This window comes from Spermophilus citellus (assembly GCF_964194105.1).
Source record: "Spermophilus citellus genome assembly, chromosome: 6".
NCBI lineage: Eukaryota > Metazoa > Chordata > Mammalia > Rodentia > Sciuridae > Spermophilus > Spermophilus citellus.
The window spans coordinates 30,920,295-30,942,824 of NC_138187.1; the positions used below are offsets into that span (position 1 = coordinate 30,920,295).

A 22,530-nucleotide genomic window follows, 5' to 3' on the forward strand; every position below is an offset into this window, starting at 1 on the left:
TACAGAAAAAGGTCCTTTCCAAATAGGGCCTAAGTTTGGAGAGTTTGAAGGGATGGTCTTAATCATGACTAGATCTCCAGGCTCATATAGAGGTGGAGAAGTACCTGGCTCAGACATAGGATATTTGTGAATTTCAGCTTGAAATTTGGCCAATTTTGTGATATGAGTTACTAGATCTGCAGTTTCTTGGTCTTTAAGAATATCATTTCTTAGGAATGGCCTCCCGTATAGGAGCTCAAATGGGCTGAGCCCTAATGTCTTTGGGGTGTTCCTAATTCTGAGCAGTGCTAAAGGAAGCACCTTAGGCCATGGGTAGTGGGTTTCTTGAGTGAGTTTTCTTAGATGTCTTTTTAAAATATCATTAGTTTTTTCTACCTTTCCTAAGGATTGAGGTCTCCAAGCACAATGGAGATGGTATTTAATGCCTAAGGCTTTTGATATTCCCTGAGTGACAGCTGCCTTAAATGCTGCTCCATTGTCGCTCTGTAGACTTCGAGGCAACCCAAATCGTGGGATTATTTCCTGTAATAATGCCTTGATTACCTCTCTTGCTTGTTCAGTTCGGGAGGGGTAGGCTTCAGTCCACCCAGTAAAAGTATCTACCATAACTAATAAATATTGGAATCCATTACTCTTAGGCATATGAGTAAAATCAAGTTGCCAGTCTTCCCCAGGGAATTGTCCCGTTCTTTGTAATCCTGGGGGCTTTTGAGTAGAATTATGTGGATTATTTCTTTGGCATGTGCCACAGGCTTTGACTATTTGGTGAATAGTTTTTGAAAGATCCTTTCCTTCAAATATCTCTCGGGTTAATTTGAGAGTATTTTCTTTTCCTAAGTGGAAAGATTGATGTAAGGTATGTAAAATCTTCCCCTGGGAATTAGCAGGTAAATAAAGTTTGTCATCTTCCATTTGAATCCACCCAGAGGGTAAAAGAATACCTCCCTTAGATAGTGCCTTGTTAGTTTCCTCCTGGGTGTATTGAGGTCTTATCTCTGGGGGAGGACCTGTCCATATCAAAGGGGCTAAGGTAGTTATCTGTGAATTACCCTTAGTAGCCTCCTTGGCTTGTTGGTCTGCTAGTCTGTTCCCTTCTGCTATTTCATCTATTCCTTTTTGATGTCCTTGGCAATGAATTACTGCTACCTCTTTGGGTAAATGGACAGCCTCTAGCAGTCTTAAGATTTGCTCATAGTTCCTTATAGATGTTCCCCCAGTAGTTTGAAATCCTCTTTCCTTCCAAATTGCTGCATGTGCATGCAAGATTAGGTAGGCGTATTTGGAGTCAGTATAAATATTAATTCTCTGTTGTTTCCCTATTTCTAATGCTCTTGTTAGGGCTATCAATTCGGCTAGTTGAGAGCTTGTGCCTGGGGGCAAAGATTGTGCCTCTATGGTGTCATGTAAAGTTATCACAGCATATCCAGCTTTGCGTTCTCCTTGTTCCATGAAGGAACTCCCATCTGTGAACATGGTGAGGTCAGGATTGGATAGGGGAAGGTTTTGAAGGTCCTTTCTAGCTGAGTAGTTTATAGACAGGACTTGTTGGCAGTCATGTTCAGGATTTCCCTCTAATTTCTCTGGGAGGAAGGTAGCTGGGTTTAAACTAGAACAAGTCCTTATTTGAGTTACAGGTCCTTCTAAAAGTAAGGTTTGATATTTTAGAAGGCGATTGTCTGAGAGCCATAGTTCACCTTTTGTATTTAAAATTCCTGAGAGATCATGGGAGGTGTAAACAACAAGGTCTCTTCCCAGGGTGATTTTAATTGTCTCAGGAACTAGCAAGGCCACAGCTGCTATTACCCTCAAACAATGAGGCCATCCTCGGGACACAAGATCAAGCTCCTTACTGAGATAAGCTACTGGCTGTTGAGTTGGTCCCTTCTTCTGTGTAACCACTCCTAGGGTTATTCCTCCTCTCTCAGTAACAAATAGGTTGAATTTTTGTTCAGTGGGTAAGCTGAGGGCAGGGGCTTGGAGTAAGGCCCTTTTTAATGCCTTGAAGGCTTTAATCTGTTCTGGTTCCCATATGAGGGAAGTTGTTCCTTGATGTAGTGTTTCTTTGAGGAGGCTATAGAGAGGTTTTGCTATTTCCCCATATCTAGGGATCCAAAGCCTACAGTATCCAGTTATCCCTAGAAAGCCTCTAAGTTGTCTTATGGTCTGAGGTAGAGGATATTGTCCTATGGGGGTTATTCTTTCTGGTCCTAGCTTGCGAGTTCCTTGAGACAGCTGTAATCCTAAATATTGAACTTGTTTTTGGCACAATTGAGCTTTTTTCTTTGAGACTTTATAACCTTTATCAGCTAAGAAGTTTAAAAGTTCTTTAGTAGCCTCTTGACATTCCCTTTTAGTGGAGGCACACAAAAGTATATCATCTACATATTGCAGGACAGTCAGAGATGTCTTATCTCTAAACTCTGTTAAATCCTTAGCTAGGGTTTGGCCAAACAGATGGGGACTGTCTCTAAACCCTTGGGGTAATACAGTCCAAGTTAGTTGAGATCCACTATCTGGCTCTTCAAAGGCAAACAGATATTGTGATTGGGAGTCTAAGGGTATACAAAAAAAGGCATCTTTTAAATCTAACACTGTGAACCAGGCAGCAGTTGCTGGAATCTCGGATAACAGAGTGTATGGATTAGGAACCATAGGGTGGAGAGGAACAACTGCTTCATTAATTATTCTCAGGTCCTGAACTAGTCTCCATTCCCCATTGGGTTTTTGAATTCCTAAAATGGGTGTGTTACATGGGCTATTGCAGGGCACTAAAAGTTCCTGTCTTTTGAGGTTCTGAATGATCTTCAATAAACCCTTTTTTGCCTCTGGGCGTAGGGGATATTGTCTCTGATGTGGAAAGACAGAAGGGTCCTTTAAGACTATTTTGATTGGAACTGCACTTTTCGCCCTTCCAATTTTGCCTTCAGTAGCCCACACTTCAGGGTTTATATCACATTCTAATAAAGGCAGACATAATGGTCCTCTTGGTCTTAAATTCATTGTAACTGATGCTTGAAGATTTGAAAGTATGTCTCTCCCCAATAAAGGGGTAGGACATTCTGGGACTATCAGAAATGCATGAGAAAACATCACCCCGTCCCATTCACAACTCAGTGGGGGAGTAAGCCTTCTGGTAATAGGCCGTCCAGACACCCCTTGTATGGTTACAGTATTAGAGGAAAGAGGTCCAGGATAGGAGGTGAGTACAGAATAACTGGCGCCAGTATCTAAAAGGAAGTTGACCTTTTGGTTCCCTACGAAGAAGCGTACCCGGGGCTCACATGCGGTGATAGGAGTCACGGGAGCCAAGGTTGAGCTTGGGCCCCGTCAGGCCTGTGTAGAGGGGTCTGACTTCAAGGACTTACGCCCCTGAGGACAGTCACTCTTCCAGTGATTGCCTTGACATTTAGGGCAGGGCTGTGGAGGCGGTCGCTTGGCTTTTGGGCAATCCCGTTTGAAATGTCCTTCTTCTCCACATTGGAAACAAGTCCCTTTCGTGGATTGAGGAGCATTTCGTCCTCCTGCACCCTGGGAGCTTACTCCTCTGAGAGCAAATACCAGCGTTTCAGTTCTTTTTCTGTCTCTAAGTTCTTTCTCCTTTTTTTCCTCTATATCTCTATTATAGAAAACCGAAGTAGCAATTCGGAGGATGTTATCTAAAGATTGATCAGGGCCATATGCCAATTTTTGTAATTTCCTCCGGATGTCTGGGGCTGACTGGGTGATAAATTTGTCTTTTAAAAGTAGTTGGCCCTCTGTGGATTCAGGATCCACGGTGGTGTGTTTTCTCATTGCCTCTCTGAGTTTCTCCATGAAAACAGCAGGGCTTTCCTGGGGGCCCTGAATAATTTCTGAAATTTTAGAATAGTTAATGGGCTTTTGCTTGATTCTCCTAAGGGCTTCAAGGATCAATACTTGAAAATGGCTAATTTTCCAAGCAACTTGCTCATCATTTGGGTCCCACTCAGGATCATTTCTGGGAACTGACTGTGCTCCAGTTGGGTAATTAGGCTTGCTTTTAGTCTGTTCTGCTGGGGAAGGAGCAAGGTGTAGTTCATCCCCAAATTTCTCAGCTGCTCTTAGAGTTGCTTCTTTCTCATTGAAAGTTAAGGTCTGGTTGAGTAATAGCATAATATCTTTCCAGGCAAGGTCAAATACCTGGCATAGGTTTCGAAATACCTCAATATATCTATCTGGGTCCTCTGAAAATCTCCCCAAATCAGCTTTTATCTGCCTTAAGTCTTGAAGGGAGAAGGGGGTATGTACTTTGATTGGCCCAAATTCTCCTCCTGGCATCTCCTGGAGAGGTAATACATTTGGTTTGTCTGTTGGGGCAGATGCAGGGGGGCCAGGATATGGAGGACAGGAAGGCTGTTGTTGCGCATCAACAGCTGATGGGGATTTGGTGGGTTCTCCTGATTCTTTTTCCTCAGTAGGTGAGTCCCCAAGACTTTCTCTCTTCATGGCAGATACCATGGCTAAGTCTACTTTACATTGTGGACATAATTTGCATAATTTAGGATTTTCCCTTAGAGCAAAGAAAGCCTGAACATATGGCACCTCACATCATTTCCCTTCCTTTTTGCAAAATTTATCAAGTTGTAAAATAGTATTAAAATTGATACTTCCCTCTGGCGGCCAGGTTTCTCCGTCAGGGAGTTTGTATTGAGGCCAGGCCTGGCGGCAGAAGAAAATGAGGCGCTTTTTCTTGAGCGTTTGAGGGTCAAATTTATCCCAATTTTTTAATACGCAGGTAAGTGGCGTACCTGACGTATTAGAGAGTGAGGTTCCCATCTGAGTGGAGAGAGAAAAAAACAGAACTCAGGCGCCCGCGCCGGAGAAAACTGTTGATCTCCCTAAGCTTGAGCCTCCTAAACGGTCCAGAAAACTCGTCTCTCATCTTGCTTTGCTAAGGGGTTTCTGGTCCCCTTTAGCAAAGTGTTAGGGTCTCAGTTTGCCCTGTGCCAGAGACCCGGGGAGGATTCAGACTTAAGGGCCTTACTGCTTATCCTCCCGGCCACTAAAACCCATTGAAAAAGAAAATCGTGCACTTTTTGTTGCCTTTGCTCTGTAGACTAGCAGGTTACCGGAGGAGTTGATTCTAAAAACGCTTCTCTTAGCAGCTTAAGGAACACAGCACATTTTAAACATTGGGCGGTAAAACAGACTATTGAAAGTTACCTATGCACCTTAGGGAACCTGGGCAGATCTTACTAATTATCCCATGCCTTTTTCTCAGTCCTACAGCCCGAATTGCTAACGTTTCTGACCTGCGAAGGAAGGGGAACATCCAGGAGGGATTGGATGTGGGGTTGGGAGTGTTGCATGGCCCATACGGAGACAAATGTGATTGGGGCTTTCCCTCAGTGCCATTCATCTACCGATCATCCTAGATACCCCTGAGGGTTGTCGGGAGGGGGCTCAAGAGAAAGGAACCTTTGGAAATGTCTGAGGGTAGCCCAGACCGGAATTCCGCAGTTGTTCCAAACTCTTTCCTCCACCTCCATGCATCCGAGGCAGATCGGGATTCGGGACACTGTGTACTCACGCCAATTGCTCTCCGGGCCCAGACAGAAAAGTTGGAAGTGGCTTCGGCAGAACCCAACATGCCTGCTCTGTATTGAACAGGTGATTGAGAGCTGCCTAGGCCGGGAAACCTCTCATCTGAGTCTTGTAGAGTGGCGGCTGCACTAATTGCGTTTAAGTAGCCGTTGGGTGCCCACCTTACCCTCCAGAAAGAAAGAGAAAGATGCACCTCAAACAGATATGGGGTGCGTAGAGAGGTGCTTACCTCGGTGTAGAATCTCGGTAATGGGACCTCCAATATATGTTACCGCTGTTGACCGGTGACGAGTCCTTGCTTCCCCGATGTTGAAGAATAACACCAAAGAAGCACGCCGAGGCAAGGTCAGAGTAGAAATTAGAAGTTTATTAGAGGACAGAGGAAAAGACTTCTCCCGGAGGAAGAAGGGGACCCAAGAGGTGGAATCCAGTTGGCGGGCAAATGTGTTCCCCTTTTTATAGGTTTGGTGATGGAATGTAGGTGGGAGGGGTTGGGACACAGGTGGGCCAAAGAAGTCATCTGGGCAGGAAGGACTTCATTATCATTTCTTTGGGATGCGGTATCTTTAAGTTTGTTGGGGGCTGTTCATTAACACTTCTTTGAGGTGGACTTTGGCCTAGGTTTTTTTCAGGACTTCATTAACATTCCATTGTCCTGTGTTTTCCCTGAGTCATTCCCAGCATGGCCTCCATTTTAGATTTCACTCGGTATTAGACCCGATTTACCTAACTACACTGACTACCTAACTTTAAATCTGGCTTCACTGACTCAACTTGTCTCCCCCCACCTGTAGGCCATGAACTTCCAAATGGTCCTCCAGAGTTACCAGCAGCTTAGTCTAGAGGATACGGACAAAGATGATGTCCCTTAAAAAGGTTAAGAGGCCATCAAATTGAGGAATGAGATGGCAAAACCAGACCTGGTTGTAAAGTAAAATTTTAAACTCAGTTCTCCTTTCCTTCTGAGAGGCTTTCTTCAGGAAACCTAATTAACCATGGGTCCCTACCTTTTGGGCTGTAAGCAACTGTCTCTGACTTCAACCTTTTGAAATGTAAACACCCCTGTGTGAGGCTTTCAAGGCTAGAGATTTAACAGGTGCCTGTGAAAAGGGCCATTTCATCTTCAGTCATGTAGATTAGGAATTTTTTAAAAAGAAAAATCCACCCTCAATGATAGGATGGGTCCAAGATGAGGCCAAATAACCTATAAATGTTGTGAGAAACTGGATCACAGCCCGGAATTTGGAGTTTGTTTTCCTCTGGGCCTGCTGGCATAAAATAAAGTTTGGAGTTCTTCTGTCTGAGTGCTGCCTGTTCCTCTCGATGGGTCTGTTTCCAACAACAAAGAAGCAGCCTAGAAACAGTCCCTCACTCCCCGTTGGGCAGCCTCCAGAGTTACTTTCCTAACTGGCCATCCGCTTGCCCAGCTTTGCCCCTTCCCATGGAGGGAATTCTGGCTAGCAATGGAGGCAGGAATGGCCATGTCACAATTCTCTTCGGACATGGTGGAGAAGGGCTGGGCTTTCTAGGTTGCTGGGGGGAACATGGAGCAGATGCCTATCATACTAAGAGGGGAGTCTGTGTTATTTCTCTCAGTCAAGAGGAGAGGACATCTGGAAGTCACCATGAATTCTAGGAGGAAGAAATGCAGCAAACCACACACAGACACACACACACACACACACACACACACACACACACACACACATGCACTCACACACACTCTTCTGTGGGTGAACTTATGCTTCAATACTTGGGGCAGGAGAGCAGGGGGTTTAGTAGATATTCAAACCCTTGGTAATGCTCTCTTTTGCTGTCTGCAAGGCCCCACCACAGAAATATGTGGAGGCTTCCCTTTCAGGGTCTGAGAATCCCTGTTTCTGTTCTCTTAGAGAGCACACCCCTCGCCTTCAACAACAGACAGTCATTCTCGGGAGCTCATGCTTTAACAGCAGGGCTGTGCCTGCTCCTTCAGCTGCAATTCTTTCACTTTGCATTGAAGATGCCAGGAATGACAAGGGGAGGGGGGAGAAGTGGGTGGTGCCAGGAGGCAGGGCCAAGGGGAGAGCCAGGACCCTGCAGAGCTTCAGCCTGAGGATTCTTCTCTCTGCTTCTTTCCCCAGAGACTGGTGCTTCTGCTCAGAGCTGCCTAGTGAGTGCAGGTGAGTGCATGGGTGAAGAGCTGCCAGGCTGGCACAGGGCCTGCCAGTAGTAGTGGTGGCGGGAGGCTGCTGGTCTCTAGACACGTTTCTCTAGCTCTGACCACACAAATCACCAGGGGATATTATTGATCCAGATATGATCTAGAAGTTGGATATGTGCTAGGAAATGATGCATTCTTCCTGATGCTGGTGTTGATGCTTCATGGCCATACTAGAATATGAATAGAATAGATGACTAGAGGCATCTGGTGTGTTTTTCCGGAAAGCTGTGAGATGGGAGCAATGAGCCTGGGTGAGCATTGACAGGTTCTTCCCTTGTTGGTGGACATTCCCTCCCTTACTCCTAAACTCCCTGGGATGGTTCTGCCACCAGTGGAATCCCCCCTACCACCACCAAAAGAAAAAAGAAAGGAAGGAAGGAAGGAAGGAAGGAAGGAAGGAAGGAAGGAAGGAAGGAAGGAAGGAAGGAAGGAAGGACACAAGATGCTTAGAAAAATTATTTCCAAAATCATGATGGAATTTGAAGAATTTGTTTTAGCTATTTGAAAATCTGCTCAAAGTCTGGGCTTTCTTTGCTTTCCCAACTCTTGAACTCAAGGTGATGCTTCACTAAAATCTGGACAGGGCTCAGATTCTGCCAATTCCCAAACTTATTTGCAAACGATTCCTCTATATTTGGTTGTCTGGCATGGTCCTAGGGTGGGTACAAGAAAGAGAGAGGTCATGGGGAAGGAAATCAGAGATACAGACTGTGGGAAGTGCTTGAATTCCTGACCTTGGACCCTGTTAGGCATGCCCCTTATTACATTTCAGGTCTGCTGGGAGTGCATTTAAATGGGTGCTGGTGTTTTGGAAATCATGCTCAGCAAGAGACCAAACACGGGAGGGCTGCAGAACTTGGATTTATTTATGCAGAGGATCTAGATGAGTGCTTTTAAAGTTCTGGGCCCTGAGCTGCAGTTACATGGAGCTTTTATAGGAAATTTGACATCATTTCTTAACCATTACAACTTAGTGGGTTTGAATTCTTGGTCTGTGTGATGGAAGACCAGGCACAGGGAATTTATAATAAGTAGTTCAAAGGTGTAGAAGAAAGACAGTAAAACACATGCCTGTGTTATCACCAAGTGGCCTTTACCACGGGCAGCAGTAACTCAAGATGACTTGACTTCATCTCCCCAAGAGCTATATTTCCAAGAACTAAGCCTCTGAGGTTCTAGTTTAAACAGCAGTTAATTGGCATAGAAACCTACACTTTATACTAGCAATTAAGTATTGTAGCTACATTCCTACAGAATTCAGAAAGTTACAAAGTATAAGAATAAAGGACTCTTTTCACAGGCACCTGTTGAATTTCTGGCCCGTGGAAAGCAGGAGTGTTTATATTTCAAGAGGGAATCCTCAGACTCCTGGAGACAGTTATTTACAATCCAATAGAGAGGGACCCAGGGTTGACTAGGTTCCCTGAAGACAGGTTGACAGAGGGGAGGAGGGGGAAATTAACTTTTTACCCAAGCATTGCTTCTTCATCATAATATTCATCTTTCTTTTAAACATTTATTTATTCATTTTTTACATACATGACAATAGTGGAATGCATTACACTCATTATTACCCATTTACAGCACAATTTTTTTGTAACTCTGTATATAAAGTATGTTCACGCCAAATTATGCCATTATACATGTACTCTTTTTTTTTCTTTTTGCATTACAATTCTTTTTTTTTAAAGATTCATTCCTTAGATGTTTATTGATTTATTCATTTACATACGTGCTGAGAATTGAACCCAGTGCCTCACATACGTTAGGCAAGTGCTCTACCACTAAGCCACAACTCCAGCTGCATTACAATTCTTAATACACATATATACCACAATTTATCATATCTCTGTTTATACATAAGGTATGTTGACACCAAAATAGTATTCATCTTATAATCAGGTCTGGTATCCCTGATATATTGGGCTTGCATTTTGAAATAAGATGAGGCTGAGACCAAAATTTGAGAATTTTCTGAGTTACTATTCAGTCTGATAACTCTCCAAGAGAGCCAGGGCAGATAATCTCAGATCCCTGGAGCTGTCTCCTCAACTCCAGGGACCCTGTAGCTTATGAGGTGGGATGGGGGCATCCTCACAAAAGGGACTGATTGGGGGGAGATTTGTATCCAACCTGGAAGGTGGACTGAGTATCCTGGTCCCCCAAATGGAAGGCCAGAAAAGCTCTTTGAGAAGGTCTTTGAAATGTCTACAGACATACTACTTTACAGAGTTGTTCACAGAGGCCAAGAGTGGAGAAATGATAGGCCAGTGCTACCCTGTAACAGCACTTCTTAACCAGGGGCATGAAATTGCCCCCAGGACATTTAGTGGTGTCTGGGGACCTTTTTGGTTGGAAAGAGTATGCTGCTGGTGTTTAGTGGGTGGACACCAAGCACGCTGCTAAACATCTTCCACTGTGCAGAGAGGCAAATAGAATTATTGGGTTCCAACTAGTGCCAAGGTTGAGTGACCTAGCACCAGCTTTGGAACTAGATGTTCCTTTTGGTCTTCTGTGGAGCTCAAGTTCAACTCAAACAAAACAGTCAAACATTTATGGAGGAATGACTTTTTTTCAGGTACTTTACTAAGTGCTTCTCTTGCAGTAAGTCAGCTGCAAGTTGAGTATCCCTTATCTGAAATGCATGGGATCAGAAGTGTTTTGAATTCTGGATTAAAAAAAACATTTTAGAATATTTGCATAGACATAGTGAAGTATCATGAGCCTGAGAATCAAGTCTAAACACAAAATTCATTTGTTTTATACATACTCACACAGCCCTGAAGATAATTTTATATAATATTTTTAGAGCACTTGCCTTTTGTCTGTGATGCACGTGTCCGATAAAGTCAGGTATGAAATTTTCTTCTTGTGACATTATGATGGTGCTCGAAATGTTTTGGATTTTGGAGCATTTTAGAGTTTTAGGTTAGACTTGTAGTGATTTTATTATTATCTTGATTTTCAGAATTAAAAAAGATATTGTTCCTATATTTACTTACTTTTTGTTACATTCATTATTCATTTTCTTCTACTCAATTCTAAAAGAGTTTCCCAAGTCTGTTTTCCAGTGTCCCAATTTGATTTTCCTGCAAATATCGTATATTGCCTTCAAGTTTTAATTGCGCTATGATTCTTGTCCTATTCTATTTGCAGTATTTTTGATTAATTTTTCTCATTTATTTATTTCTCATGAGTATATGCATTTAAAAAATCCATTTATTCTCTCTCTCTCTCTCTCTTAACCAGGGATTGCATCCAGGAACATTTTACCACTGAGCTACATTCCCAGCCCTTTTTATGAGCTACATTTCCAGCCCTTTTTATTTTTTATTTTAAGACAGGGTATTGCTAAGTTGCTTAGGGCCTAAGTTGCTGAGGCTGGCCTCAAACTTGCAATCCTCTTGCCTCTGCCTCCCGAGATGCTGGGATTTCAGGTGTGTGCCACTTCACCTGATTCTATTCTCATTTTTTGAGGAGTTTTGGAAAGAAATATTTTTAATATTACATCTTTAATTATGAGACCAACTTTATATCTTCTTAGAGATTAAAAATGAAGCCTTCTAAAAATCTTACCCATTTTAAGAGAAAAATCTCAGTAACCCAATATACTTCTAATATAGCCATCATAAGTTTAATAGTCTATGATGGAGGTAGAAGTATAGAGCCTGAAGGAAGGCAGAGATTCAAACTCTGACTCCCTGTGGCTGAAAACACATTTGTGTCCCATCTGGTAGACATATTTATCTGGTCAATCTAAGACCCTTGGAATGATCCCTTGGGAGCATCTCAGTCCATCCCTTCTGCCTAAGCTTTGGCATGTGCTTTGTCCTTATATACAGTTTATAATACTCATGCTCATTTAAAGTTGTTTTGTGATTATTACTGGGTATTATAATCTGGAAACTGGTATGAAACAAATTAGATATGTCTCATTTACTGCCATGTTAACTTAGAAATCCAGGTAATTGATATTAGAGTTAAAGGGAGATAGCTAAGCATATTCAAAGCCAGAGAGGGAACAGGAAGTAAGAGATCTGAATTACAGGGAAGATAATTTGGGGATCAAATCTTTAAAGAATCAGGAAAGTAGAGACCTAGTAAATAGATTTGGGAGAATAACATTGGGCAAGTGTAGGGCCATCTCTGTCTAAGATGTCATTTATCTTAGTAGTAAGCTGTAGTAACTGTGGAATTTCACTTGAGAGTTTCTATTTCCTCTGTGGAATAGAAAGTTTGTATGATGTCTTAGTCTGTTCAGGCTGCTATATCAAAATGGCTTTATATAATGTATAAACATCAGAAATGTACTTCTCCAAGTTCTAGAGGTTGGGAAGTCGAAGGTCAGGGTCTTAGCAGATATAGCATCTGGTGAGGGCCTGATCTTCACAGAGGGTGCCTTCTTTGTGTCCTCCATGATGGAAGGGTGGAAAGAAAAGCTCTCTCAAGCTTCTTTTATAAACGCACTAATCCCACAAGAACAAAGCCTTTATGACCTAAAGGTTCCATTTCTGATTGCTGTCACATTTGGTACTGGGATCCAACATACGAATTTGGGGAGGATACCACTATTCAGATCATAGCACATTGTCTTCTGGCAGTGAGAAGAACCAGGTTTGTAAAGATTTGGGTTAAATGGAAATTGTTGTAAACAGCTTCTGGGCATTGAGAAAATCTACTGGTTAGGGCAGAGATCAATATGGCAAACTTGGGTTTGAAGCATGATGGTATTTTGGTCATGGAACTTAATGCATTTCTGAAACTTGTCCATCAACATGAGGGAGATACATACCCAAAGACCAATGGCAAAGGAGAGTAAAAAAAATTGAATTTCTGTGTTCTCATTTCTGGTGTTGGCCCCAAATCCCCGTGGCCTTTAATCATGGCAGATTCTCCTGGGTTACCTTCAAATCATTCTCTTGTTTCTATTTTGGAAGGTTCAAAGAGCATCAGACTAAACTAAGCCTTGAAATTCAATCTGTTTATTTAATCCCATCTCTATCAATCTCCTTAAATAGTCCCCCTCTAGTCTTGCTACCAGGATGGGAGTAGAGATCATTCCAGTACACCTGTGAGCACCCAGGGGCACAGCACCAGAGAAAAGCAGACGGCAAGAGAATGCACGTACCCTCCCAGTGTCAGCACTGATATGGTTAAGATGATGTTGTTAGTGGCACCAGACCTGGTAGAAAAGCTCCCAAAAGTGAGAAATAAAAGTGCACCCAGGTTTCTTACTATTAGTCTTTGGGAAATGGAGAGAGGGAAGGAGGAAAAGAAGGACATGGATATTCTCAAACTGCCAGTTCTCCATTCCAGGAATACAGAAATGGGAATCAGGAGAGGGAGAGAGGGAAAGGGAGAGGGAGAGGGAGAGGAAGATGGAGAGGGAGAGGGAGATGGAGAAGGAGAGGGAGAGGGAGAGGGAGAAGTTCAGTAAATCAGACAAAGGTGAACAAAGGGAAGGGAGGGGTATAGAAATAGGAAAGACAGTAGACGGCTCTGATTTCTGATCAATTCTTGTATACACATAACCCAAACTCCCTTAATATCAAGATTATTCAACACACAGACACATACTTGGGAAGATTACGGAGAATTCAGGTGTTTATGCCTCGTTGACTATTGACTGTCAAGAGAAGGAGATGGAGAGGGAGAGGGAGAGGAAGAGGGAAAAGGAGAGGGAGAGGGAGAGACAGATGCACACACACACACATACACACCTAAACACTTTCCTTTTTTAATATTTATTTTTTAGTTGTAGTTGGATGCTATACCTTTATTTTATTTATTTTTATGTGGTGCTGAGGATGAACTCAGGGCCTCGCACATGCTGGGCGAATGCTCTACCGCTGAGCCACAACCCCAGCTCCCCTACACACATTCTTTACTGTATCATTATCTTACATGGATGATTCCGTTAGTTAAATAAGGGCAGAATCTTGATATTTGCTATAGTTTGCATGAATATTCTCCCAAAAGTCCATATATAAAGACTTGGCTCTCTGGGTGACTGTATTGGGTGGTGCTTTGAGAGGTGGGGCCTATGGGAATTTTTTAGGTCATTGAAGAGATGCTCATGAAAGGGGTTGTGGGACCCCATCCATTCCCACCCTCTCCTTGGATTGCATATGTGAGCATTTTGCTCCAACATGTAGTCTCTGCCATTTCCACCCAATACATGAAGTGAGGTATTCAATGGATGACTTTCAACAAACCTGTGCTATTCTGTTTGCACTTTGAAGCTCCAAAACTGTAAGCTAAATGAGCCCTTTCTCTTTATAGAGTTAATTACCTCAGGTGCTGTGTTGTAGGTATGCAAAGCTGACTAATGCTATATTTGATTGACCAGACTTTGGAGAGGATCAGAAAGGCTTTTCAGATCCTCTAGTTAGCAGTGACAAGGTCAAGAGTGACAAGCTCCCTCTAAAGGGCAATGAGCAACACCTTCACTGATCATCCTCCTCTGTTCCATTACAGGATGTGTGGCAGGTTCCTGAGGCAGCTGTTGGCTGAGGAGAGCCAGCATTCCACCCCTGTGGGACGCCTCCTGCTTCCTGTTCTCCTGGGAGTCCGTCTTGTGCTGCTGGCTGCCAGTGGGCCTGGGATCTATGGTGATGATCAGAGAGAATTTGTGTGTCACACTCAGCAACCAGGCTGCAAGGTGGCCTGCTACGATGCCTTCCACCCACTCTCTCCGCTGCGCTTCTGGGCCTTCCAAGTCATCTTGTTGGCTGTGCCCAGTGTCCTCTATATGGGCTTCACCCTTTATCATGTGATTGAGCACTGGGAAGAATCAGAAAAGGTGATGAAGAAGGAAGAGATCCTGACCCACAAAGGGGACAGCAGCAGAAGGGTCTCTGCGGCTAGAAACCTCAAGCTTCTCTGGGTCTATGTGGCACAGCTGGGTGCTCGGCTGGTTCTTGAAGCGGCATCCCTGGGGGGACAGTACCTTTTGTATGGGTTCAACATTCCCAGCTCCATTTCATGTCGCCAAGAGCCTTGCATTGGCAGTGTAACCTGTAATCTGTCCCGCCCCTCTGAGAAGACCATCTTCCTAAAGACCATGTTTGGGTTCACTGGCCTCTGTCTCTTGGTTACTCTTTTGGAGCTGGTGCTTCTGGGTTTGGGGAGATGGTGGATGATCCTGAAGCACAAATCTTCCTCCTCAACTTCAGAGAGTACTACAAGATACAAGGAACCAACTGGCAACTTCCCAGTGGTGGAAACAAAAGAGCAGTTTCTAGAAGCAGGTGAGAAGGACCCTAAAGACCCTCTCACTTCCTGTCCCTGATGTCTCCGTCTACCTGGGGGCAAATCCTTCACCCTTCTGGGAAGTACAACTTCCATATGTTCCAAGTAGATAACCAGTTTTCAGGCAGATGAGTTATGACCACTGCCCCCAAGCCTATCCCCCAGTGCCCATCCCCATCAATTGGACAATTGCGCCCATGGACCAGGATGCGAGTACCAGTCCCTTCTACTGCCTGCCCTTCAATTTTCCTACTTAGGAAATGTCTCAGCTTCTGCTGGATCTCTACAGTTATAAAGGCACTTGGCTTGCCTGAAGGAAACCCTATGATTGGATCTTCTTTGAAGCATTCAGTTAGTGGGGATTCACATCCATGACAAGTTAGAGGCTCTCGAAGGATATCAAAGGACCACATTGGCCCAGGCTATTGAAAACATTACTTTAAAGAATTCCTGACTCTGTCTTCTTCCCACAATTACCTGGTGTCAGCATCACAATTTTCCGGGGTTTGGTTCAAACATCAGCCAGAAAAAGCTTCCTTAAACCACAGACTTCTCTTGCCATCCTCAATAAATACTGATGACTATTATTGGCATTCCTGTTGCTGCTCTTTCCTGTGTCAGTTACTCCACTTATTTTTTTTCTGTTCCATATTCTGTGCTCCTTCCTAGCTTCAAAGACCTATCATCTGTGAATGCCACCCAGCCCTGCAGCATATGTCATAGTTAGAAACTTTGGCCTTCCAAGTATATACATAACCCAAACTCCCTTAATATCAAGATTATTCAACACACAGACACATACTTGGGAAGACTACTGAGAATTCAGGTGTTTATGGCTCGTTGACCACTGACCATTGATGGCTCTGATTTCGTGTGTGTGTGTGTGTGTGTGTGTGTGTGTGTATTCTTTATAGTTTTTTTGTTTTTTAAAATTATTTTTAATTTTCTTTAGTGAATATATATATATTTATATACTATTATATATATTAGTTGTAGATGGACACAATACCTTTATTTTTTAATTTGTTTTTATCTGGTGCTAAGGATCAAACCCAGTGCCTCACACATGCTAGGCAAGTGCTCTACCACTGAGCCATAACAAGCTTCTATTTTCTTCATTTTTATTTTATTTTTAAAATTTATTTTATATTTTTTAAGTGTGTTACAAAATTTATTGGTGTAAGCATCCAGACACTTCCAGATGGGAAAGATGATGATATGCAGATTCCGCTATGAGGTGCAACAGAAAATCGTGTGGGCAGGACAGTAGGCCTGGTGCAGGACTCCAAACAAAGGTTAGACAAGAGCACTTCCTCTGGGAAACTCAGAATAATAATTTAAAGCTTCATGAGGCAAGATATGTCTCGATTTAAAACACTAAGAAATAGTACCATCGATGAAAAAGGAAATCAATTTCTAAGTGTACCAAAAGGGGTGAAGGACAAACAAGAGGGACATTTGCATCTGTCGAGGTACAAATGGGAGTGTTCCATCGATTGGCGTTAATTATTATTAATGGCAAACCCTGCAAATACAAAATAAAACCCAAATCACTGGTCACATGATTCAAAATTTACATGTAATAAAGGCAAGGCAATAGACTCAAGTATGGCCTGTCAAATATTTACTCCACGGACCTTATCTACAGAAGCACTTGGCCAATTTGTACACAGTGATTCCTTATGCACGCCAAAGGGGTTTCTGTAAAAATGACGCTATATACAGTCTGTACACAGATCCACCAGCGATTCTCCATCTCTGGGGGGAGTTATCGACTTAAATAAAGCAGGATACCTGAGGTTTCATGTCTTTAGTTGCCTTATCACAATCCCAAATATACACTTCAGGGGTTTTGTTTTCAAAGACATTTTCCTTGAATATGTGCACTATGGTTAAAATTAAAAACAATAAAAAAATAAAATAATTGCTTGAAGGAGCTGGCCCTCCCCACCCCATGCAAGAGACTTCATCAGGCTGTGGCACAGGGAGGGCTGAGTGTGTCCCTGGACGGCTGGGCCTTGGGGGTGGCCCTCTGTGGCGCCTCCAGCAGAGCCGGCAAAGGTTCTCCTTTCAAAAGGAGGATGCAAAAGAAAGGAGGAAAAACAAAACCCCAGAGGCCAAAGGGTTTCAGTGGGACAAAGTTCCTCCACCACTTAGAGAATATCTCTGCAGCCACTGCACCAGCTGGGCCACCATGGTGTCGCAGATCCTGGAGCAGGCCTCTTCTGCCAGGTAGATGGCCCCTCGCAGCTCCTCTATGGACCCCAGGTTCCCTCCACATGCTTGGCTCTTCTCCTTCAGCTCCGCAAGCAGAGGAGAAATAATTGTTGATAAACACTGAGAGAAAGGCCTCTTGGGGATGTCTTTCATCTTGTTTCTCTCCAAATCCGACGGCTGAAGAGCTCCGTTCTCAAGATTCTTGGGATCTTTCTCTCGGATTGTGAAGATCCAGTCCCTGGAGTCACTACCTCCAGATGCCTGGCCATCTGTTTCCGAGTCGGAGTCCTCAGAGCTGGAATCGTCCTGGCTCTGCTCGGCCTTCCACCGCTTGTACCTGTCGATGAGCTCCATCAGTAGGATGTCTTCTTTGCATTGCGCATTATGAATTTGTGCTTCAGCAGCTCCTTAGCAGTGGGTCTAAAGCTCGGCTCCTTGTTCAGACAGGCCTCCACGAACTCCTTGAGGGGTTTGCTGTAGTTCCCTTCCAGTGTCGGGGGTGTTGTTCTTTGGAATCAGGAATAAAACCTTCATGGGATGCAGCTCGGAATGGGGGGGCTCCCCTTTTGCCAGTTCTATAGCTGTTATACCCAGTGACCAGATGTCTGCCTTCCAGTCGTAAGCTGACTGACTGTTTAATGACCTCGGGCGCCATCCAGAAGGGGGTGCCCACGAAGGTGTTCCGCTTTATCTGGGTATCTGTCAGCTGGCCCGCCACTCTGAAGTCGGCCAGCTTCACCTATCTATGCTCCACAGCAGAACACTGGCGGCTTTGATGTCTCTGTGGATTTTCTTCTCTGAATGAAGATCATCAAGTCCTTTCAGAATTTCTCTTAATATGGTGGCAATCTGAGTTTCATCTAAAGGGCCAGGTTCTAATAGATCCAGGGCAGAGCCTCCGCCAAGGTATTCCATTATTATCCACAATTTAGTATCCTTCAAGTAGGATCCATAATATTTGGTTATATAGGGACTGACACTGACTCAGCACTGATTTCTTGTTGAATGTCCTCTATCTCATCTTCGGCTTCTTCCAGATCAATGATTTTTATGGCAACCACTTTCTGAGTCCGATTGTCAATGCCTTTGAACACCGCACCAAAACAGCCCTTTCCAATTTTCTCCAATTTTGTAAAAAGCTTTTCTGGGTCTGCTTTTAGGTTCTGCATGGCCGGCAGGCCCGACTGCACCGGGGAGTGGGCCATGGCGCTCAGGACGGCCACTTCCTGGCACTGGACAGCCGGACCTTGGTGATCCGCGGGGGCGACCAGACCCGCGGGCCGCGCGGGAGCCCGAGGCCACCGCAGCCCCGGCGGGTCCCGGCCGGCCGGGTCTCAGCGGCGGACGGCGGGCCGTGTCTGCGTGCATGGAGCCGGGAGGGGCTGCGCGGGGCGCGGGGCCTAGCGCGAGCTGCTGCTGTTGCTACTGCTGCGCCGCCACGATGCTCGGCTGCAGCAGGGAGGCCTGGGTCGGCTCGCGCTGGCCGCCTGGAGCCGGAGTCTATTTTCTTCATTTTTAAATGGATTCTTCTTAATTATACATGCTAGTAGAATCCACTTTCATAAAATTATACAAGCATGGAATATATATTTTTCTAATTAGGACCCCATTCTTTCTGGCAAAAGACTTAAAATCAGCATACTACAAGTGACACAGCTACATTAATGTTTATAGCAGCACAATTCATAACAGATGAAGAAATTTTGGTATATATACATCATGGAATATTACTCAGCCATTAAAGAAGAACAACTTTCTGACATTTGCAAGTAAATGGATGGATCTGGAGACTATCATGCTAACTGAAATACGCCAATCCCCCCAAATCAAAGGTTGAATATTTTTTGTGGATATGTGGAAGCTAAGTCACAATAAAGGAATGGGGAGGGGAAGAAGAGAAGTTCAGTAAATCAGACAAAGGTGAACAAAGGGAAGGGAGGGGTATAGGAATAGGAAAGACAGTAGATGGCCCTGATTTCTGCTCAATTCTTGTTCTTCACTTGGTGCACTGCATGGGATCACAGTTTCCAGGGCAGCAACAACTCAAATGCAGGACCATAACCCTCAATATCACTGAGCGAAGGTGATAGAGATTTACTGCTGGATTGGGAACTACCAACCAGGGAGGTTTACAAAACAGGGCGATTCAGTAGATCCTTTAAATCTAAGTATCAGGTTTCTTGACTCTTTCCTTATTTCTGTTGGAGAATGCTTCCCTCCACCATCTTTTTGCAGAGTTCTCTTTCTCTGTAGTTCCTTCTCACCCATAAAAGTCCCATTATATATAGTTACTGTTTCTTAAGTTATCCCCAAGTATGTCAGATGATCAATAGATCATCTGGTAACAACTAGAAAAAAACTTTTCTTCCTGTTACAAAAGTGTTTCATGAGAATCCTTTATCTGCTATAGCCAGAGCTCGGACATGGGGACCAAGGAACAAAACCCAAATGCCATCATTATTCTTCCTTATCCTACTCCTTTAAAAATAGCTTTATTGAGATACAATCCACAAACCATGTAATTTATCCATTTAAAGTATACAATTAAATGGATTTCAGTATAGACACAGAGTTGTATATTCATAAACACAATTTTAGAATATTTTTTCAATTGAAAGATGCTTATCCCCCAACCTCTAAATGTAAATAACCACTCAGCTATGGCTTCTGTGGATTTTTCTACCCTGGGCTTTTCATATAAATGAAATCAAGCAAAATGTGGTCTTTTGCATCTTGACTTCTTTCACTTAGCACAATGTTTTCTTTCTTTTCTTCTTCTTTCTTTTGGTACTGGGAATTGAACCCAGGGACACTTTACCATTAAGCCACATCCCCAGCCCTTTTGTTTTTTACTTTGAGACAGGGTCTCACTGAGTTGATTAGGGCCTCCCTAAGTTGCTGAGGCTGGCCTTAAATTCGTGATCCTCCTGCCTCAGCCTCCCAAGCTGCTGGGATTACAGGTGTGTGCCACTGTGCCTGGCAGCATATGTTTTCAGGGTTCATTCATGTTGTAGCATGTTTCAGCACTTTATTTCTCTGTATGGTTGATTATTCCATTATTACCATACCAAATATTTTGTTTATCTGAATATTTCTGTTGTTTCCATTTTGGGGGGTATTATGAATGCTATTTCTATAAATGTTTGCATATCACCTTTTTTTTTTTGGTAAACATGCTTTTGATTCTCTTGAGTAAATACTTAGGAGTAGAATTGCTGGGGTATATGATGACTCTGTGTGACTTTTAGAGAAACTGTCAAACTTACTTCCAGAACAGCTGCATTATTTTTACATATCTACCAGCCCTGTGTAAAGGTCTCATCCTAGCCACATTCTCACCAACACTTGTAATTTTTAAAAATATTTTTATTTTTTAGTTGTAGATGGACACAATATTTTTATTTTATTTTTATGTGGTACTGAGGATTGAACCCAGGGCCTCACACATGCTAGGTGAGCGATCCAGCACTGAGCCACAATCCCTGCCCCAACACTTGTCATTTTTTTATGTGTCTGTGTTTTAAAGCAAAATTCTAGCCATCCAAATGGATATAAAGTGTCATCTCATTGTTTTGATTTGCACTTCCCTAATGGCTAATGATGTTAAACATTTTTACACTTGCTATTGACCACTTGTATATTTTCTTTAGAGAAATATTGGCTCAAATCCTTTGCAAATGTTAAATTTGAATTATTTGTGGTTTTGTTGTTATAATCTAAGAGCTCTTTACATATTATGGATATTAGATATTTATTAGAAACATTATTTCCAAGCATTTTCTCCCACTCTATGGGTTGTATTTTACTTTCTTGATAGTGTTCATTAATGCACAAAAGTTTTAATTTGGGGGCTGGGGATATAGCTTAGTTGGTAGCGTGCTTGCCTTGCATGCACAAGGCCCTGGGCTCAATCCCCAGCACCACAAAAAATAAAGTTTTAAATTTTGATGAAATCCACTTATTCATTTTTTTCTTTTGTTCTTTGTGATTTTTGCTGCATATTTAAGTAGACATTATTTAATCCAAAGCTGTGAAAATTCACATCTGTGCTACCATCTAAGGGTTTTACAGTTTTAACTTTTACATTTATGTCTCTGATTTTGACTTGATTTTTATAGCAGAACAAAGACAAAGATGACCTTGCATTTCTTATTGGAAACAATGTAAGAGAGAAAATTCTTTAAAATACTGAAAGAAAGCACTTTTAACCTAGAGTTCTATAACTTTCAGAAAAACCTTTCAAAAAAAAAAAAAGGTTAAATAAAGAAGTTTTCAGGTATAGGAAAGCTGAAAAATTTTATCTATAGTAGGTCAACTCTTCAAGAAGTGTTAATGAAAGTTCCTTAGGCAGAAGAACATGACACCAGATGAAGATCTCTTTCTGCACAAAGGAATATAAAAGCACCAGAAATGGTAATGAATGAATATATCTGCTGTTATTTAAATCTCTCTAAAAAGTAATTTTGATGATAGATGTATGTATTATATTTCTGATTCACAGGGTGTACAGATATTTGGCCAAAAATTATTCTAGTTGTTTCAGTGAGGATGCTTTTGGATGAGATTAAATTTAAATTGGTAGCCTTTAGTAAAGCCAATTGCCCTTTCTAATGAGGGTGGGCCTCATGCAATCAGTTGACAATCTGAATAGAAAACAAATAACCTTTCCCTGGAGCAGGAGGGAATTCTATAGCATTGAACTTCATCAGCCATCTTGGCTCTTCCTGCCTGATGGCGTTTGAACTTGAACATCAGCTTTTTCTGGGTCTTGAGGCTGCCATCCCACATGGCGGATTTGAATTGGCAGCTATCATAATCATGTGAGTTAATTACTTATAATAAATCTCACACACCCACACATTTATGCATATGTGTATATACACAGACGTCCTATTGGTTCTGTTTCTTTGGAGAACCACAACAGGAAAGTAATTGACTATTTTACAAAACAAAACCAGCATATTGTGGAGTTTGTAATGTATTTAAAGGTGAAATACATGACAAAAATTGACACCTTTATCACTAGGAAATGAACTTTATCTCTGGTACTATACTTTGCTCTGAAATCTGTTGATATAATATAGTCATTCTAGATTTCTTTAGTATTGACATCTTATATCATTTTAATTCTTTTACTTTAAACATATATGGGTCTTCATATAAAATGATCATAGTTGGGACTTTCTTTTTAAGATGATATAACCAAACTCTCTGCCTTTGGTTTAGGGTAACTCAGATCATTTATGTTTAATGTGATCATTAATACAGTGAGATTGGTGTCTATTATCTTGCTATTT

At 42.6% G+C, this 22,530-nt stretch overlaps 1 protein-coding gene and 1 pseudogene across 3 annotated transcripts in view; one reads left to right on the forward strand and one right to left on the reverse strand.

The window, feature by feature from the left end:
• Positions 1 to 15,576, forward strand: part of GJC3 (gap junction protein gamma 3) — a 38,723-nt gene extending 23,147 nt beyond the window's left edge. Inside the window, exons 2-3 of one of the 2 annotated variants that reach the window (XM_081299890.1) lie at positions 7,686 to 7,724; positions 14,243 to 15,576. In XM_081299890.1, coding sequence (XP_081156016.1) covers positions 14,244 to 15,056 — 813 coding nt within the window. In that variant the 5' untranslated portion in view covers positions 7,686 to 7,724; position 14,243 and the 3' untranslated portion in view covers positions 15,057 to 15,576. The remainder of the gene's footprint in view (positions 1 to 7,685; positions 7,725 to 14,242) is intronic. The other variant, XM_081299891.1, reaches the window with a different exon arrangement.
• A 1,481-nt stretch (positions 15,577 to 17,057) lies between these two features.
• Positions 17,058 to 18,694, reverse strand: LOC308652218 (serine/threonine-protein kinase 24-like; annotated as a pseudogene). Its single transcript has one exon. The product of its transcript is annotated as a serine/threonine-protein kinase 24-like (transcript).
• Positions 18,695 to 22,530: the final 3,836 nt, after the last annotated feature.